We start from the raw sequence: 21,971 nt of genomic DNA on the forward strand, positions 1-21,971 counted from the left end.
AATAAGTACATAGTATGTACATGGGGAACAGGACTGTAAAATAAAGTGCTAGCATGATATTTCTAAAAAAGCATGTCACAATGAACTGAGATGTATTTTCCTGTGCTTACCATGACTGATTTAAACTTAGTGTTGGTATAAATCTTTTACAAGATATCTGCCATAATATCTGTGCCCTTCCAGATTGACAGCACAGTAACCCAGCAGTACAGCCTGTCTCCTGGCTCTGCCCTCAGCCCGGTGAGGTCAGTGATTCTGGGGAGAATCCAAGGTGAGTTCCTAGCAGGCTTTTGAAGAGGACTCTATTTCTTCATGTTCCTTGTGTGCCATTTCACACATTTCTATTTCACTGATGTGGCGTCAGGTGTCTGAAACCAGGCAGGTTAGGAAAGGGTGGGTGGTTGACTGGGTTGGGAGGCAGATGTATGGTGTGCACACTTTTGACAGCGTCGTCACAGGTGAGTTGCCAAGTGAAAGCCAAATGGAATTTCTCAGTGTTGCCTAGGAGACAGTTTATTTTTACCTGATAAAAAATAAAGCTAGAGAACGATTAGGACACTCACATAACTACAACAAACCCTGTTTAATCTCATTAGTTACTACAAATGCAAAATGGAAAAGGAACCAGCACTGAATGTGCTAATTTATTCTGTTTTAGAATGGCTTTTTAGACACTACTAATGAAGCTTTTTTTTTTTTTTTTTTTTTTTTAAGTTCATTAAGCAGAGGTTACTTGTGTGGTTCTGCAGTCTGCTACTTTTAAATGAGTGGTTCCATTAACAGTTTAACATTTGAATTCAGTTAAAGGTGAAATGCATAATTTGTATGCCACTGATGTAACCGGATGGAATTGCAAAAAAAGTCTCTTTTTGTCTCCCATTATTTAGACAATAATTCCACCCCAAATCAAAGAATATCAGGATCAAAGAATCCTTAAAATATGGATCATGATTTCCACAGAAATATTAAGCAGTTTTCAACTTTGAAAGCACCAAACTAGCATATCAGAATGATTTCTGAAGGATCATGTGACACTGAAGACTGAAAATTCAACTTTGCCATCATAAGAATAAACTACATTGTTAAATATTACTTTAAATTGTAATAATATTGAAATATTTCCTTGGCGAGCGTAAGAGCCTTCTCTCAAAAACATCTTACCAACCCAAACTTTTGAACTGTAGTGTAGTTGTCTCTGCATATTAAACTAGGATGGGAGAATGTATTTTAACAACACAATTCAAGTTCGGTTGCTCAATTCTTTTTCCTGTTTCAGATAGTGACATCACTGATAAGGAACTGGTCCAGGCTGGATTGAGAGGGTTTATTGGCTGCTTGTCCTCCGTGCAGTTTAATCAGGCTACCCCGCTGAAGGCAGCCCTGCAAAACAGCCAAAGCCCATTAGTTACTGTTATCGGCCGCCTGGAAGCATCAAGTTGCGGGACGATTTCCAGCTCAAACACTTTGAGCAATACACACACACGATCAGGTAAATGATTCTTTAAATGTTTCCACACTGCAAAGAGACTCAATGATGACAGTATTTTTCAGCCTGCTGAAAAGAATGCCAAAAGCCAGTCCTTTGTCTTCCTCTTGCTCTCTTTCTCTGCTTACAGATGACTCAGCAAAATCAAACAGAGGCAAAGACCCATTGAAAAAGGCTGATCAAAATGACTTGGCACTTATCGGAGGTATAGATCCCCATGATATTGTGCTTTTGGAAAAGCTTTTCAGAATAATACCCAGATCTGACAATAGACCATCCTCAGAAATGAAACTGCACAGCCTCATACATCTTTAGTGTTAAATCAGAAGTTTTATTTCATGCTGTTCTCATTTGTACCACTGCAGCACTGCATTGTAGAATGATGGAAATATTAACACATCTTCCATTTATTCTCAAGATCCAAACCCACACCATTTCATTCAAACCACATTTTAGGAAGTGAATCAGTATAAATCTTTAATATTTAGCATGTTTTCATGCATCCATTTAAAAGGAAGCACATGCTGCAACACTAATTTCCACATCTTCATTCATCTAATAAACAGGAGTAGTGGCTGCAGTGGTGTTCATCACCCTCTGTGCGTTGGCCGTCATCATCCGCTTCCTATACCGACATCGACGGACTCCAGCGCCCTCCGGAATCACCGGAAAGACGCATTGCCCCAGCATGGAGCATCCACCGTACCGGGCTGCATTGGGCCTGCACAAACCCAACCACGACAGCAAAGAATATTACATCTGACCTCTCGTTGTCGTGCTTGACTTTTAATTGAGTAGCCTGTTTCAGTGAACATGCAAACATCCCCACCACACTGTATTATCTACACTGCAGGCTGAGCAGCCAATCAGAGGCCAGCAATGACTCGACAGCCACTTTTTTAGGCTGGGACACAAGAGAAACTACAGAATTGTTTTCTTTGTTTGCTTATTTTCTATGAAGAGAGTAAAGCTTATGTTGAAGTGGTGTGTGCGGGCCGCCTGAAAAATGACAGAGCTGTATATTGTTATTTTACAGGCATAATAATAGGTTTTACATGCACAGCACACACACACGCAAACGGCACAGCAGGAGGCCTGAAGCATCACTTGGAATATTCTTTATCCAGTGTGCCTGCTCAAACCTGTCTGTCTCAGAGCCCGCATATATAGACTGGGCTTAAGCTAATGGACTGAAACCCCGGAGGAGAGGGTTCTGAGAGAATGGTTTTGTGGCAGGGCGGTGGACCTTCCGAGACATTGTTTTTAAAGGATCGATCATCGCTGAACGTGTCCAAAAAAAAAAAAAAAAAAGATTAAAGACATCCGACAACCTCGCATTTGATGTTGAAACTATTGACTGGTACAAGGAACCACTATAGGCTGGGATTAACAACCAAAAGACTATAAGAAAAAGCGGCTGAGAGATGGAATATGAGTCATTTGTGTGTGTATCCCGATTCCCTTGGGCCGGGCAGATTCAGGCAGTTTAATTCTCTTTCCCACGGTAATTGAGCCAGTCTCACAACTGAGCTCCTGGAATGAAATCTCATCCATATGGAAGTGCATTATATCTCCTGACTAGAAAAACAACTATAACAAAACACTTGCTTTCTATTGAGAATTAATTCTATGGCTGTTTTTTTTTTTCTATATGACTATTGTAAATGAATAGTGTACATATGTTTATAATTATATTTAATAAATGGAGCTTTCTAAGAGCTTATGAGTGCAGATGACCTATTGAACTGGTTTTGGTATATTTATGCAAAAATGAATGTGTGTATGGCAATGTATGGGATAGTACACTCCATGACTTAACAGTAAGGATTGTTTCTGCTTGCAAAAACTGACCAGTATAGTTCAGATACCTACAGGCTCCAGAACATAAAATTATTAACTTCAAAATTTGTTACTGACAAATATGGCAAGTGACACTTCTGTCAGCTGTCCAGAAACTCTCATAATGGCTACCTATATTGTTGAGCCCTAGAGTATTGCCATAGTATTTTCTGCAGTATATAGTATGTCTACTGTGCATAGTATGCTAATTTTCTGTATTCATTTAAAGGGGGGTGAAATGCTATTTCATGCATACTGAGTTTTTTACACTTAAAGAGTTGGATTCCCATGCTAAACATGGACAAAGTTTCAAAAATAAAGTTGTACGTTTGAAGGAGTATTTCTGTGGCAAAAATACTCCTTCCGGTTTGTCACAAGTTTCGGAAAGTTTTTATGGGCATGTGTGACGTCAGATGGGGCGGAATTTCCTTATATGGGTCCTAAGTGCACTTCTGCCGGAAGGGCGCGCGCGCACCCGTAGACCAGAGCGAGAGAGCGAAAGCAGTACGCCCGTCAAAGCGCTGTGCTCGGCTTTAGGGAAGTATTTGCCGGATTTGCAGATCGTCTAATGATGGAGCAGTCCCAACGATAAAGGTTCACGGTCGTGCGTTGGAACCGCAGGCGGTAAGTAAAACTGCTTCAAATGTCTGTGTGTTGTTAGCTATCGGCGTGTAAGCACAGCAAGTAAACAGTGAACAGCGCTCGTGATTCTTTAGCTCCGCCCACACAGCACGCCTCCAGCCGCTCGTTTTTTTCTGGAAAGACTCGGTAGGCCTACATCCTATCTTTCTTTTATAAATATAATAAAACTAAAGACTTTTTGGAGATATGAAGGATGCAGTACTACTTTATAGGTACTCAAGATTAACATGAGATTGACTGAAACTGAGTGCCCCCCCCCCCCTTTAATATAACCTGGTGAAATGTGCCATATACAACAGCACATTGCACTGGGTTTTGTATTCTACAATGCAGTCCGTTTGACCTTCTATTTCCTGTGTCATATGAACTGCTAGTAATATAAGCCAAGATGGAAAAAGAAAAAGAGAGAGAGAATCGATTGAGAACTCTTAGGATACAGTGATAATGAAACAACTTCTCTTGGCTATCTGCTGTAACAGGTAGGCTGTAGAGAGCAAAACAACACCCCTGATGGCAGCATGCACCTGATTGTCACATGATCACACCTTCACAAGTTCACAGAAATACTTGACTGGATTTAGACTACCAGTCAAAAGTGTGGACACTCTTTACTGGTTTTGGATTAAACCTGGATTTTAAACACATTAATTTGCAGGCTTACTGTATGCGTAAGTGTTTGGAATTAGTTTATCGACAAATATAAATTGTACATTTATGAACTTCTTTACAGAACTATTTTTAATGGATCAAATTTGGTCAGTGAAGAAAAAGCAGCCAAAGCCCAGCATATTTGGGAACTGCACTGCGTCCGAAATCGCATAGTAGGTATACATGTGGTTTAAACGTACTTCTTGACTGCTAAAATAAATATAGTATGAATGTGAATGAAATTCAGACATAGTACATCCGCCATGTTGTCACTGTCATGTGACCTATACCGTCAGTTGCGTCGCTTCACTGCTATTCACAAATCCTTTCCCGTGGCCTCATGGGATAGTGTCCTTTAGATGCGCACTTACTGTGATTATGACATGGAGTGAACGCACATACTATTCTGCTCACATACTGTTTTTTGCCTATTATATAGAATGGAAGTAGGTTTATTCAGGACTACTAGAAAAGCATCCCACAATGCACTTCCTGAAATGAATTGAGCAGGTCAGGAGCATACAGGGATGTTATTAAGGTAAAGTTGGCTCCTTTAAATATAAGATGAGTTTGACTGTTTAACATTTTTGGTCCTGTAACTTCATGTGATTTTATTGTAGAAATGTAGAAAAGATTATTACAATAAAAGAAAAGGCTACGGATTGCAGAGAAGGTGAAGCATCTCTACACAGGCTAATGTTTCACATGACTAAGTTTTTCTGCTATTTTCTCTGAGTTGGATAAAAGGAAAACAGAGTGCATGCAGAAGAAAACCTGTGAAAATTGAATCATCGATGAGCCCAAATTCAATTCGCCCCATATACGAGTGGATATCTTGAGAAAAATCTGAACCTGAAAACGTGGAAAAATGCAGCAGCGTTAACCTGAAAGTGGGTTTTCAGATGCGTTTTTAATCAACGCCTTGCACCTCAACCCTAAAAGCAAGAATAAAGGAGGGGGAAAAAAATAGTGAAAGCGAGATAAAGAGAAATAAATTGCTCTCTCTCTTCACTGCATGAGTATTTGGCTTGAAGATAAGCTGAAAGACAGAATATCTAAACCTAAATGAATTTCTACTAGAGTTAACCAATAAAGCATTTCAATTGTGTTTCATATTCATTTTTCTTGCATTCACGGATGCATTGTGCCAAAAGTACTTTTGTCATTTTAAGTAAGGTGAATGAAGCTTTATGCGGCGCAATTTAAGTCCCAGTCTGTTGATTGAATATGTGTGAACCACCCAATTACTATAAAATACAATCATAGTTTAATTGGATGCACAGTGGACAGTCAAACGCTAGGAGCGGAGACTAAATCTCTTTCACTTAATGCCTTGATTAAACCTATCACCCTCCACACTTAACAAAAGCAAAACATTTTTGATACCGTCGATCAGCCTCTGGGGAGGCCAGAGAAGCCAATTAACCTTGTTTGCCATTTACTTTGGGATGAGATATGAGGAAACTCTAACCCACTGTGTCATCTGTTATCATGCTATGGGATCTCATGGGAAAAAACCTGGCATAAATCTTGTAATTAATTTTTCTTGGAACTGGCACTAGCTGGAGCAATGGACTTTTGGGCCAGCGGCTGTGAAGCACGGGAACTTCAAGCATACTTGAACAAGTTTTAAACAAGATTAATTGGTGGAGTTGGCAGCTTCATCTGCATTTGCTTGGAAAGGTGGTCCAAGTGAAGGTTTAATGATATTGCAGGACCACATCACTCATAAGTTGTGAAGAATGTTCAAATTCCAGAAATTGGATAAAGCCAGTATCAATTATCTGCAATATATATAAAATAAAATTATATCAAATTTGAGTTGTACTGTTTTGGAAGAGTGTTGTAAATAAAGCTTAAAGCTCCAATATGTAACAATTTTGTAATAAAATTTCCGAAAATAACTTGCACAGTGTGATATATTTCCTCCAGTTGTGTACTTACAATATCTCAAAAGTCTCCAAAGATTTTTTATTTAAGAGAAATTCCGATTTTAAATAACTGTCCGTCCCGGAAAAGAAATGTCGCCTCTCAGTGACGCAATGTCCGCACTATCTTTTTTTCCGGTGTGGACCATGTGATATTCCACCACACCGGAATATCACATGGTCAAATGCGGAAGTGGTGGTTATAGCGTTATAGCCATAGACTGTATGGTTATAGCTGTTATGGATCACGATTACTCTTTGGCGAGTATTGAAGTGCCAACAAAATGAAAGCGTCCATGTTCGGATACACGCAGACTGTGTGATAAACGGAGGAATAAAACCCGGATAAATATCGGCCAGGCGTTTTCGAGATGGAGAGAGCTGCGCGACAATCTTGGACTTGACAGAGACTCTGCTCTCGCGAGTGTATTGATAGACAGGTAAGCAAATCCATTTTTTTTTTATTGTACAAGTAACGTAATAGTTACAGTAAAGATGATTTTAATAGATATGAATTAATGACAAATAGCTGTAAGTTGTAACGGAATAATATAGCATAACATTTCACGTTCCTTGCAGTTCATTAATTATGATGATGACATAAAATAATACGATCAGACATACAGGTAATACAAAAACGAATAAATTACCTCATCCGTGATCATGATTCATTAATTCCATTTAGATACATTGCTAGATGGTGACATTAAAAACGACATCTCCCATCGTCACCTCCTTCATAGCATTATCAAGCTTCGCCTTTGTTATTGTTGGAAACTGCGCCCTCTTGTGGTGAAATTTTTTTACATATTGGAGCTTTAAGCACTGTTTTTTAATTGTGTCATCTTTTGGAAGGCCAAACAAAGTAATTTGGCTTTCGCAACGAAATAATAAATACAGTGAGAATATAAGTTCCGCCTTTAAGTGTTTTAGGAAGGCGTGGTTGAGCTTTAACTTTTATAAAGAATATCTCTTTAGCTTTGTAACTCTGCAGATCTTATACTTGCACTAACACACTAAAGAAAAAGGAAAACATGAAATTGCATCATATGACCCCTTTAAGTTGTTCCCTTACCTGCATTCCTTGTCCGTTATATATATATATATATATATATATATATATATATATATATATATATATATATATATATATGAAGAGTTCCATAAAATGTTCTTCTAGAATGATCATTTTTATCAAGCTTGTATATTTAAGTTCAAGTAATTTCACTTAAATGGCAATGAAACCAACGCATTCTCATCCTAGCGCGTCATATACTGATGATTTTGACATTTCGTCTACATCGAACGCACATGGCACCCTTTAGCGTCAATATGACACGCACAGAGCTTTGTTCGGTTATGGGTAGGTTTAGGTCTGGGGTAGGGTTAGGGTTAGACCGCTAGGAGGCGCCTTCTGGCCCATTTCTATCTGCGTCTCATATTGACGCTAAATGGTGCCATGTGCGTTCGATGGACTAATCATTTGTGGTGTTACTCTATTAATTGAATGGAAGCCAATGATTCACTTTCCCATGGTACACATGACACTGTTTGGTATTCTCACGGCTGCTATTGAATCTCAAATTGCTGCAATATTACCTGAGCCTCTACACGCTTCAATTTGCAAACTTGGCAGGGTATGGGAAATGAGCTCCGCTGTAGCACAGAGGGGTACAGTCACACCTGTTCTGTTCTCACATACACTCGCACACACACATTTACATCTGGCAGCCATTTTTTTTTTCGCCAGCTATGAGAGTCATTGATTACTCAAGCAGGATAATTGTGTAAATTTACTGCAAAATTGCCTTTGCCTGTTCAGTTGAATTACTGGAGCTTGGGATGTATTTTTTTTTTTTTTTTACGGTGTTGCTGACAAGCTACAGGCGCTCTGTGCTCAGCGCATCTCTGTAATGACTGGATACGGGCAACATCTTTTCCCATCAGGCATTCCCGCTGATCGGCCCCGCAGGCGTACATAGATGAACCCATCCTCGATGTGTTTTCACCGGCCTCTGCTGCGGAGGGAAGAATATTTATCATACACATTTGTTAGAGCTCAGAGTTTAGGGTGTAAATATTCATGATCTACAGTATCAGGCTGCTGCCTGAGAGCAATGCACCATCAGGGAGGTCAAATGAATTCTGATGTTGGTGGAGTTTCCGGTTGTTCGTGCCATGTAACATTTGTGAGGATTTCAGCTTAAGCTGAATCAACAGCACTTGTTGCACATTTTCGATTTACATAAAAGGTTATTTCTACTCTGCCTAGTTTAAAAAGGCAGAAATCATGATTAGAATAAAGAACTTGGTGAGAGACTTTTTTCAAAAAAATGTAAACATCTTAACTTTTGAGGACCAAGCTTTAATAGACAAGACCCAGGTTTATTTTCATTTTAATGCATTAATTAAAACACCTCGCTTAATTTACCTCTTTAAATTAACCGATCATCTAGAGAGTAGAGGATCGTATGTCCTGATTTAGAATAAAAATGTCCTCATCCTCCATGTAAACAAGAAAGTTAAGCTATTATTACTCTTTCTTGTGCAAATACCATGTGAAAGTCACTAAGTTTACTGTCTTTACTGGCCTTAGTTTAAAGGTAATTTACACAGGGTTAGTGTAAAAAAAAGTTGCTGCCTTAAAATTAAAGTACAATCAACCTTTAATCTGACTTAGAAAATGAGATGAATCTTGTATAACATAAAAAGTTGAAAATTAGTTAACTTATTTTGACGAGTTAAAGCCATGTAAAAACACTTTTTGATCATATAATTTTTAACAGAGTAAGTGATTGTATCCCTCATGTTAACATAATAATAATATTTAAGTCTTTTGGCTATATTGAAGTTTAATTTAGAGTATGCAGCAACTCAATCATAAGATTTAAAGGGTAACTCTCTCCAAAATGCAACCTAGGGTCTTTTTGTTAATCTGTGTGTACACAGAGTTTACTAAAAAGAAAGATTTTGAACAGCTAGCTCACTGTCGCTGTGTCTGCCGGCATTTTGTCAGTCAAAAATAGTCGATCTCCGAATGTGAATGAACTGACTCTGAATTGTAGTATTGTTTCTTATATTTGGATCCTTTTTCAAATATAAGGTCAATATTGATTTTCACTAATGACAAAACAACAAATGATCTGTGAATTTATATGGAACTAAGCTTTATGAGCTTTCCATCTTCACTCTCCTCCCTGTTACGTTGCATTCGAAGATCGACTATTTTTGACTGTCAAAATGCCGGCGGACACAGCGACGACAGTGAGTGTTGTGACAGTGTCAAAATCTTTCTTTTTAGTAAACTCTGTGTACACAAACAATGTTCTCAATGCTCGAGTTCATGTGTAGAGCCTCTGGTGATACTTTGAGCAAAGTTTCATGTTGTGTCGAGCCTTCTTAGTGTTTTAAAAATAGCGATTTTTGATGCTATCATAGAAGTGCCCCAAGCACTCCCATTCAAAAGGCAATTTGACCGAAAACGAAAATACGGTCAAACTTAAAAGTGGCGTTTCCATTCTAATTATGCTTTTAAACGAAAGTTTGCCTCGGGTAGATTAACAAAAAGACCCTAGGTTGCATTTTGGCGAGAGTTACCCTTTAAGGTTTGGGTACAAACATAACATACAACATACATACAACATATGTATACATACATAACATACAACATACAAAACATCATGAAAGGGCCTATGTGCTTTCGAGCGTAAATGTGCAGAGAGATCAATAGCTCAAATTTTCCCGCTGCTATAAAAGAGCAGAACTGCTTCATTTGGTTTGATGGTTTCCGCAAAATCCAGTGGCAAGTGTAACTTCTGACCAGTCACATGATGCTCATGCCAGTAATGAAGAGATCAGTGAACAGGATGAGGCTCTGTGCTCTTGGAAGTGGAAAAAATATGTACTTCAAAGTCCATTGAACAAAGCCATCAGTGAGAGGTCTAATAAAGCAGCGTTTCCAGTCGCTCCTCAGCTGGAGGTGTTCCCAGCATTGCTCTATCCTAAAATGGCAAAAACAAAGCAGTCCCAGTATTTATTGACTGTCATGACAATTTGTTGAAAATATTTAACGTGCAAGAATTTCTTTCACCTTAATTCATCACCTCTGGGATGAATTAGTACATCTGTGATGCTTTTGTCTCTGAATGTGAAGATTTTTAGCTGCAAAGTGTGAAACTGTTTTCTATTTTAATACATTTTAAAATGTAATTTATTCGTGTTATGTAAAGCTGAATTTTCAGCATCTTTACTCCGGTCTTCAGTGTCACATGATCCTTCAGAAATCATTCTAATATGCTGATTTGCCGCTCAAGAAACATTTCTTATTATCATCAATGTTGAAAACAGTTGTGCTGCTTAAATGTCTTTAAAGGATAACTGTCGCCAAAATGCAACCTAGGGTCTTTTTATTAATCTACCCAAGGCAAACTTTCATTTAAAAGCATAATTAGAATGGATTACAATTCCATTAGAATGGAATAGATGCTCATATAAGAAGCAATACTAAAATTCATTCGCATTCGGAGATCGACTATTTTTGACTGTCAAAATGCCGGCGGACACAGCGACAGTGAGTTGTTCTAAATCTTTCTTTTTAGTAAACTCTGTGTACATAAACAGTGTTCTCAATGTTCGAGTTCATGTGAAGAGCCTCTGGTGATACTTCGAGCAAAGTTTCATGTTGTGTCGAGCCTTCTTATGGCGCTTTTCCATTACTAGTACCAGCTCAGCTCGACTCGCCTCGGCTCGGCTCGGCTCGCTTTTCGCTCCATTTTCCATTGCAGATCGTATACCTCCACAATAGTACCTGGTCGTCACAGCGACGCCGCAGGAAACTGCCGTGACTTAATCTTCTACGCGGGGGACCCGCTACCCACACACACAGGACAATGGAGGAAATCGAGTGTATGCTGTTTTTGGATGTTTTTGTTTTTGTTTTTGCTGTTTTTTATTCAGGATACTCCGTCTGGCGCGTGCAATGATGACGCAGTGAATAGTGACGATTCTCTCTGACCAATCAGCAGTCTGCCGTGTTTTCACGTCACATTTTAGTACGCTTAGAACCTCGCCGGAGGTGGTACGAAAAAAAGTACCTGGAAGCAGGTACAGGTACAACTTTTACACAGTGGAAAACCAAACAAAGCCGAGTCGAGTCGAGTCGAGGCAAGCCGAGGCGAGCTGGTACTGTGTAGTGGAAAAGCGCCATTGGTGTTTTAAAAATAGCGATTTTTGATGCTATCATAGAAGTGCCCCAAGCACTCCCATTCAAAAGGCAATTTGACCGAAAATGAAAATATAGTCAAACTTAAAATGGCGTTTCCATTCTAATGGGCTTTATGCCCAGCTGCACTACTTCCTGAACTTCAGCCAGCTCTTTTGTTTCCTGCCTGCCATTATTGGACAAACTGATTAATCCAGGTGTGCCTGACCTCAGTAACAATAATCAGACACACCTGGATTAATCAGTTTGTCCAATAATGGCAGGCAGGAAACAAAAGAGCTGGCTGAAGTTCAGGAAGTAGTGCAGCTGGGCATAAAGCCTATTATGCTTTTAAATGAAAGTTCGCCTCAGATACATTAACAAAAAGACCCTAGGTTGCATTTTGGCGAGAGTTACCCTTTAATGTCACTTTTGATCAACTGACTGCATCCTTGCCAAATAAAATGATTAATTTCTTTAAAAAAAAGTTTTACCGACCTTAACTTTAAATCATGTAAAGTTAAGTATTTACATATTTGGCCTAGTGAACATTCAATATTGAAGTATTTTAATATGATAATTCAAGGGCACTTTTTTCGTTATTATTCAGAGAGGATTGACACACAAAGGGAAGTTTTTGATGCAGTGGAACACAACCTTCTGCATATATTAATTTCTACTTTCTATGCCACAAAAATAAGAGTGCAGCCGAGATTTTGATCATTCTGTTCCATTGACCAAAGAGTCATGAAAATATAATGGTTGGGGTGCTGAGAGAAATGTCTGAGAGATATAGCACACAGACTCATATTAGATACATTTATACATTTACATTTATTCATTTAGCAGATGCTTTTATCTATGTGACAAGAGCAGACAGTCCCTTCAGGAAATCAGAGGATGAAGGCTGTGTGAATGCATGTGTGGGGGATTTATTAAACTTTAGTGCACGACTCGACCTGCACTGTTTGAGATAGCGTTGGAATGATGCCTCAAACGCCTTACACAATCAATTCTAAAAGCAATGCCCTGTGACCACCTGCAACACAACATCAACATCAATTGAAGCATAATCAAATGTTCTTACTCCTCTAAAATCATACACAGGAATCCAATGTGTTCAGAAAATCAAAGCTTTCTCTAAAGCATCTACACAAGCTAAATGCTCAACGCATAAAAAACTCAATGGCATAAAAAGTAATAATTACTACTCAAAGTTGATACTTGTTGGAATTGCTCAAAATCAGCCACTTAAGCTTTGATGGGATCCCAACATCTCTGTAAACTGCTGATTGGGTGTCTCTAAGGCTTGTATTTGACATAATGGGTTTCTGGGAATTTAGGCCATTTCAAAAGCTTAGTTATGCCTCTGGGGAAATAAAATCAATACACAATTAAAGAATTACAGGAAATGGAAACTCCATTAAAGTGTACTTTGAACCTGAAACTGCAGCACTGATTTTTTTTAAATGACCAGGAACATCTAGTTTTGGCAGGCCGTTTTATGTATATGTCAGACTTCTTGTACTGGTTAACACTATCACTTCACCATCACCAGCATGATTTTAGTCAAAGACTTTAGATATACAGTACAAAGATGGTGCACTCATATTATTATGAATGGGAGAAAGTATAATGAGCAATATGATGGATAAGTCATAAATAAAAGAGCCAATCGCCAATTGATAAAGTCATTGCATCACTGCAGCTGCCTTTAGAAGCTCTGTGTACTAGAAACAGTCAGTGTTCTGATTGCACATGCATTGGCTGGTCCAGCCTGAAAAATGTTTTTTTTTTTTTATGATATTTTACCATAAGAAAACACATTTATGAGATTGATGTCAGATTTCATAGGTGATTTCAAATATGAAATTGAATCGTAGGCTTGATGAACAGCTTTGTATAATTGATGTTTCCCCATTCAAAGATGGGAGCTGCACTTGCATGACTGAAATAGCTGCCCGAGAGGCGATTCAAAGATGGCCGCCAAGTGAAATGAGTGAAATTTTAGTTAGGGACTTTAAATCTATAAAATTGTATTATATTATACTTTTATTATTAGTAGTAAGATTGACTGATTGATCGATGATCATTTATTAATTAATGAATTGATTGACAATAAAAAAATGTTTGTTTGTCATTTTGGACCATGACAGTCCCAGGTGTCTTTAAACCCATTTAATTTTATTGTACCAAAACACAAAATTGGATTTGTTTGTATTAGTAGGCTCGTAGTGTTTCTTTACAAAGTGACATCGCCTGTTACTGGCCTGGCAGCAGACAATGACAACACCAGACAATGAACAAAGGAAACACTAGAGTATATACACAGGGAAGCTAACCAGGAACAAGGTGAGGACAATCAATCACTATGGGAACAAACAAGGGTAACTATAGAAACAAAGTAAAACAGGAACTAAACACAGGACGTGAACACTGGCAACGATGGGAACAGAAAATACAGTTCAAAATAAAGTCCTAATAGCAAAAACAAGACACAAAAAACAGGGAACATGTAACACCCAGGCATCATTTACATTTACATATGAAAATTAAATGTACTATATAACAGATCACAGTCATATGAATTTACTGCCAATTCAGTTTAAATATATATCTTTTCTTTGATGTGCTTTGTGTGAGTGTGTACGTGTGTAGCATGAAGACAAACTACCCACATTTTACTACTTGAAATTGCACACCACATAATCAGCCTGTAACCTCTCATCATGACACCATTAAACCTTCAATCAACACTTAGAAATAACCCTCAGTCTCTTCCACAACAACACATTCTGTAGAGAATTAGTCAACTGCTCAAGCAAATGCTTTTCGTACAAATGAACATACGCTAATTTCAGATAATGTCTTTCCAAAGTAACCTGGAGGCTGGAGCAATGGCTATGGAGCAAGACCAGGGCTTCAGTTATCCTCCAGTTCATAGGTTATGCCAATTTGGGAATGAACCTCAAACATTTGTAAGATAATTCCGGATCCATATCCATTACACAACTACCAGGTAGCTATTATAAGAAGAATCATAGCAAAACAGTCTTAACCTTTAGAAAGAGCAAACATAATTTGAATTTACATTTATGTTTTTATAATCACCATCCAAAGCAACTTTGGTAAGAAAAATTACTAATTAAATAACATTATCATATTAATGGAAATTCCCTGGACAGATAGCTGAGTGTACACAATTAAGCAAACACTCAAATGCCAAGAACCACATATAAATTCAAGAATCTTCTCATCACATTGATATTGTGATTAAAAGTAGCAATGCAACTGTCTTTACTCTGCTTTACTTTAACTACTTTTAAACTATGCATAGTTTGTAGTTTGCAAGCTATAATTAGCTTTCCCCAAACTGTGACCAAAGCAAATTAGCCAACAAGAGTCTTCAAATGATCAATAACAAGAAGCACGGCTATTTGAAATGTGCTAATGTGTTAAAATAGTACACGGTTTGATTAAAGGTCAAAAAAGGAAATAAGACATAGTTAGTTTTGGCCAAAAGTACTTTGAAGAGACATTTTGCTTTAGTCAAAGCAGCACGTCTATCCAGCTAATTAGCAGGAACTTACATGACAGCCCAGAGGCAATATGGGAATAAACACGTCTTTGTTCAGAGCTAGTGACACTATAATGTGGTAAGTTTTTAGATTTCTTTCAGAGGAAAAGACATTTTAGTCTTGTTAACGGGCTCCAACAACCATTGCAAGTTGAGAATTATGGGAGTTCTCTTTTTAAGATAAACACATCTTCTTTAAGAACTTCACACTCTTGCACATTATTTTGGCAATTCTCTCTGATTGAAATGAATTAAAACAATTTCTTTAAAATGACCAAAGCTGCCAAACTCGTCAAACAACTACAACAAAAAGTTTGGTTTAAACATAGCTTTTTGTTACACAGCCTTTGGTTGAGGAAAATGTGTTCTGTTGGGAGGAGGCCAGAGGGGAGAGAGATCTAATTTGGTATTCTCGTCGATTCCCCTGTATATTTGTCTGGAACAATCAGGTGATTACGGCAGCGGAGTTGGATGGCAAATCAATGGCATGCCTTTCCCTGTTGTTTCTCTCTCTCACCACCATCTCATCAGGAAGGCCAGATTCAGTTCAGACACACAGAACATACAATGCAATATGCTAAAGGTTAACAGAGCACAGGTCAACCGTAATCAGATTGCTTGAAAATGTCAGAAGAGGGCAGAATCCTTAAAACTGCACGGGCGCATTAAAGGGATAGCTCATCCGAAAATGACAATCATGTCATTTACTCAACCATTGTAATGTTTTTACAAAAATCTATTGGGCCCATTCCTGGATCAGTTAGAACTCCGTTCCCAAATCTTTTGCAGCCGTATGATCATTTTGTGTGAGAAAACAACCCAATCTCACGGCAATTCGTACGTATTTTACGGGGTGGCTAATTCGTACGAATTCATAGGACCTCACTCTTACGAATTCGTACGATTTTTGCTAAATCGTACATATTTTACGAGTTGCCCAATTCGTATGAATTCGTACAATGACCTACTGAATGCGCACAGTTGCACCTGACACTTCAATGATACGGCTTGAAGAGTTTGCAGCCTGTAATGAATGTGATGCACTAAAAAGACAATGTACCACAAAATAATGTCAAGAAACGTCTTTATATTGGGCTGTCCTTATTGGCTACTTTCAAAAGCAAAGATACAACCTGACCAGTGTTGTTCGACTCGCTACCAAATGACTCTAATGAGCCGGTTCTTCTTTCTTAATCAGAAATATACAGCACAACCAGTGTTGCCTGATTCCTGACACAAATGCCTCTTATGACTCTGTTCTTTTTAGTGAATAGTAAAAAAAAAAATCAGTCTGAAACCCTACCATGTGTAATTCACAGCATTAGTGGATCATTTCTTTTATGCGTAAGCAAAATTGACATTAGACTATAACTGAAATATGAACCCTACTGAATTGGAATTGAATTGAATCAATAGCTTCTGAATATAATCTGTATAGTTAAATAGCCGAGAGAGAAGTTCTTGCGCATGTGGGCTTTTCCTACATTTTTATTGAGATATTTTCTGTAAACTAGGTCTTATGTCTAGTAGATGCGTTTGAATGGACTCTAGCTTTGATTAAAAAACCCGAAGGACTATATATGTTCATCTTCATTTTTCACTTCACAGCTATAACCTAACGCCTGCTAATATACCAAGACATTACGTAAATGGCAGATTAGAGATGTTTAATAACTTCATCTAAATACAGCGAGGCAGGGAGTCTTCAATCAGGAGACCAGCGATGACATTTAAACAGGCACCTGAGCAAATTAAACCCAGAGAAGGTTAAGCTCTGTTAACACCATCGCAATGTCAAAAAATCCTGCATAAAGTTACTTTCCCATGCCTCTTTTATTTGACGTGGGATTCAGTGTGATGGCTCACAAAGCCAGGAGAGCTCTCATACTGTGCTCTGTCTGAAACGAATTATCTACTTTTAGCTTACCAGGATTTGTAGACAGAGTGAACAGCAAGAGAAATGGGACTTTGCCAGTGCGACCCCTTGGGGAGGCTTGTGAATCTGGTGCACTGTCGTCCCTTTATGTTCCTCAGAAGGCCTGGATGCAATGATGACTTTTCTTATTAGGTGTTTTTGACAGGGTAATGGTGCAAGAAAGGTATCCCATTCTAGATGGAGTAAAGTTATAGGTTGTCTGTCGGATCCAAATGACTCCAATTTACCGGTTCTTCATTGTGTATCAAAATACAGTGTTGCCCGATTCCCGATACAAATGCCTTTAAAGGATTAGTTCACTTCAAAATTAAAATTTCCTGATAATTTACTCATCCCCACGTCATCCAAGATGTTCATGTCTTTCTTTCTTCAGTCAAAAAGAAATGAAGGTTTCTGAGGAAAACATTCCAGGATTTTCTCCATATGGGGTACATCGGTTTGATAAGACCCTTATTCCTCGGCTGGGATCGTGTAGGGTCTTTGAAGCTGCATTGAAACTGCAATTTGGACCTTCAAACCGTTGTACCCCATTGAAGTCCACTATGTGGAGAAAAATCCTGGAATGTTTTCCTCAGAAACCTTCATTTCTTTTTGACTGAAGAAAGAAAGACATGAACATCTTGGATGACATGGGGGTGAGTAAATTCTGAAGTGAACTAATCCTTAAATGAGCCGGTTCTTTTTAGAGAATAGTTTTAAAAAAAGTCGAGTTACCAGTTTGAATCAGTCTGTAGGCTTCTGGTTGTTGAAAATGTAGCCACATAAATCCACTGTGGTTGTTTTGTGAGAACAAAGACAAAGCATGGAAGGAAATGCAGAGGAGTTGTGAAGGATTTATCCTCGGCTTGGTTTGTGTATTTCCTCTCATGTTTTGTGGGTGTGTGTGGCGTTTATCGTGCGGCAATATTGCTCTGCTACTCTTATTTCCCACCGCCACCTGATTAACGCGATACCTGCTCGCTATTTCCTCTCCCTTTATAAGCAGCCCTTTCGTGTTTTGTCTGTGTCGGACCGTTCTCGTTTATCATGGTGTTATGCTCTTGTTTTCTCTCCTGTTTCCAGTTAGAATTACCCATCTTTATTTCCCGTGCTCCAAGCCATCATCCTTCAGTCACTCTGCCTTCATCTCTGCTGTCATCTATTTACCCCATTGCAGTTACTGCTGTGCCTGCCAAGCTTCATCATCATTATCATCATCATCATCATCTTCATCAAGACATTTGGACTACCTTTTCTGTTTACTGTCTATAATGATTCCTGATTTCGTTGTTAAACTTGATTTATTCCATTTCCTGCATCTGGGTTCACCATCCACCATAACATGTAGTGATGGGAAACCGAGGCTTTCTGAAGCATTTGAGGCTTTCATCAAATTGTGCCGAAAAACGGTTCATTACTCGAAGCTTTTAACACAATGCGCATTAGCGACATCTGGTGGTCAGAATTGTTTTCTCCTCCATATCTAACAAATTATCGCGGATTTGTATAAATATAAATATATACGGTTTGTAAAAGCACGTGGCCAAACAAAGCTTCAGAAGTCTGTGACATACAAGAGTGGAATCAATCTGGGATCATTACAGTTCTATGTAATCTAATCTCATCTCATCTAAATTAATTTGTGTCAATGAGACCAAACTCATGTCGTGTGTAGCCTGGTCAATGAATTCACATAGGCTAATAAGGCTATTGATCAATATTAAAAAAAATATCTTTTTTTTAGACCAGCTGTCTCGACCTTCCGATACTACATGACATTCGAAGCTTCAAACATCATCAGTCACGTTGTATTGTCATTTTGACACAAGCATCGGTACAGTTTGTGATACAATAGTGCTTTTAAAACTGCGTCGGAGCATCGTATCCCAGGTATCAACTGTCCCATCACTAATAACAGGAGTACAGTATGTTATTTATGTGATGTTATATTTTACTTGATTGATTGATTGGTTGATTGATTGATACTTCCCTCATGCTAAAAACTAAACATAGCACATACATTTGTTTTAGTGATTGGTTGTTTGTTGCTAATGCCAAGGTCTTGGGTCTGATTTCCATGAGATTTCAATGCAATGCTTTAAATTACAAAACAACTAGAGGACATTTACCTCCCAGATGACTTCTTGGTATAGAAAACATGTTTTATCACAGGAGCTTCCTCAAAATATGCCCAAAACACTGATAAATGATGCAGTTAAACACTGGCATCTCAAACTCACAACATCTAATTCACCCCCCCCACATTTCAGAGGTTCATTACATGCTGTAGATTTAATGGCATTCTTAACTAAGACACCCGTAGAAGCATTTTCTGTCGGCCGTGTTCCTAAATCGTAAGAAAATGAGCCAGAAAAATCAATAGGTAAAGTAATTTCACTTCACTAGTGACTTCCAATCAAACACCAGCCCAAACAAAAACACTCAAGCACACTTTTCCCCCCCGATGCACAAGCCACGATATCACTTTTCTCCTGAATAAAACATGCGTCCCATTTAGATTCAGTTGGCTTCATCTTAGGGAGAGAGAGAGAGAGAGAGAGAGAGAGATCTGGCCTGATGGGACGTAGAAAAGAAGCAACGTCTAGAAATAGTGTTGGCACAAAGAATCGACTTATTCATGGATAATTATGTCAATTATACAACTCTGAAATCCTGCTTCCTCTTTAACTTAATAGCTTGCGACAAAGATGTCTGGTTGCATCCGAAATTCTCCACTTGAGAAAGTAAGTTCACAATCATAAACCAGCAACCAGCAGCTCAGCACCTGCAATGATGGTACTCCTCTCAATATGCTAATTAAGGAGACAAAAAGTTGAAGATTTGACAAGTTGAAGATGTCGAGAACACTTCTCGGTCACATAAGCTGGAGAATATATAGAAGAGATGTCATTAATGCGAGCACACACATCCTGGCTGCACTTCAGACGGTTCCCTCTCTAAACTTCAGTGAAGAGAAAAGCAACTTTGATATCGGCTCAGCGGAGGAGCCATGTTTATATCGGATGAGTGGGCTACCATAATTTTCCTCGCCGGATCAATAATATTAATCAAAAAAGGGAACCAGGCTATGTTTGGACATGCAGAAACCCGATAAGCACGACTGCACCTGTGTTTCCACACACAGATCCCCGGCTCGGCGCTTGTCGCTTTCCTTTATCCACCCGGAAGGTTTTCTGTGTGTGACACATATTGACGTTTTCCATGCATACTGTCACCATGATAGATTTTCAGTCCTTTGCCATAACTCCCCGCAGTCCTGAACCTCACTGTTTCCATCAGTCTGTCTCTCTTTTCAACCGTCTTTCTTTCTCATACACACACAAATTGATCCAACACGTGCAGGAGAACCAAACGTCTACGGTAGTCAATCAATGCATCCTACCGTTGAATAACAAAGTCTAGCAAGTACGACTATTCCCACTCAGCATGAATAATTAAAGACGGCTACTTTTATGGACACAAGCTCTATATTTTCTTCTCTTACACTAGAATCAGCCTCTGAGCGCAGCATGATTTTCATACACCGTAATCAACAAACCAAATGCACTGCAGGCTCTAGAACAAATATCCTTTTTGATGTAAATCCTTAATTAGTAGACACTATACAATTCTGGCCTCCAGCAAGCCGTATCATAGCCTATATTTCAAAAATGTACTTAAGTATTTTTATGGCGCTTTCATTCAGGCACAACATAATCAATGAACAGGGACAGTAAAGTCTATTAGACCCAGCACGTCTAGCTAAAAATTAAAGATGTTTATTAAAAGGCAGCTCTGTGAAGAGAAACATTACCATAACATAAGGATGTAATTCAGGGTTGAAGGGGCCAAATGGAATTATTTTGTCAATATGAAATCAAAATAAACCCTATTTACATTTATTCATTTAGCTGACGCTTTTATCCAAAGCAACTTACAATTTACTTTACAGCAATTTACTGTAACTGGAGCAACTAGGGGTTAAGTGTCTTGCTCAGGGACACATTGGTGTCTCACAGTGGATTCGAACCCTGGTCTCTCACACCAAAGGCATGTGTCTTATCCATTGCGCCACCACCCCATATTTACATTGTTGGTCTTTTTTTTTTTTTAGCATGGTTATTGGTGCATTATTTAAAATAAAATGTTTGTGTTTAAATTTTCATCTTGTATGATTATACTTGTTTTCCCAATGGGAACCAAAAAATGTCCCCAAAAGGACATGGATTTAGGGGATTGCCATCTTTGTGAGGACATTTTATGTCATCATAATGTAGGGTTTACCAGGCCCCACACACACACACACACACACACAACCCAATAATCTGAATAGTGCGGATGACAATGTTCACGGAGGTTACAGCCGAGCCCGTGACGTCAAGCATTGTTGAAGATTAGGAAACTAACTAGTCAAATCCACCCACTTCAATTGCTCTCTTTGAGAATTTTCTGAATGCCTCTTATTGTTCTTTGTCATTTCCTTCTCTCCTTTCATTTGAAAAGATTCCACAGAGGAGGAGATGCTCGCAGGGAAAAGACGAATTGCTGCAGCCCTCGATAGCACAGAAATTAGCGCCGCTGAATGTAAATTACTGCCATTGTAAATGATGACAGAGGCGAGGCGACACCCAGATAATATTTTTCTACTGTTCTCACTTCTGCTATTGAGCTACAGTAATAGAATCAGAGGTATTGTTTTATTTGTGATTAGAAGCACAGCTTTAGACGGTAAAACG

At 38.6% G+C, this 21,971-nt stretch overlaps 1 protein-coding gene across 1 annotated transcript in view; it reads left to right on the top strand.

Annotated features, from left to right (window-relative positions):
* The window catches only part of cntnap5l (contactin associated protein family member 5 like), a 78,884-nt gene extending 75,663 nt beyond the window's left edge, over positions 1 to 3,221 (top strand). The window contains exons 21-24 of the mRNA XM_081357393.1: positions 184 to 271; positions 1,277 to 1,489; positions 1,617 to 1,691; positions 2,053 to 3,221. Of these exons, the coding sequence (XP_081213519.1) occupies positions 184 to 271; positions 1,277 to 1,489; positions 1,617 to 1,691; positions 2,053 to 2,249 (573 nt within the window). The 3' untranslated portion in view covers positions 2,250 to 3,221. The remainder of the gene's footprint in view (positions 1 to 183; positions 272 to 1,276; positions 1,490 to 1,616; positions 1,692 to 2,052) is intronic.
* The last annotated feature ends 18,750 nt before the right edge of the window (positions 3,222 to 21,971 follow it).

This window comes from Scardinius erythrophthalmus, assembly GCF_964197995.2.
Source record: "Scardinius erythrophthalmus genome assembly, chromosome: 25".
NCBI classification, from domain to species: domain Eukaryota; kingdom Metazoa; phylum Chordata; class Actinopteri; order Cypriniformes; family Leuciscidae; genus Scardinius; species Scardinius erythrophthalmus.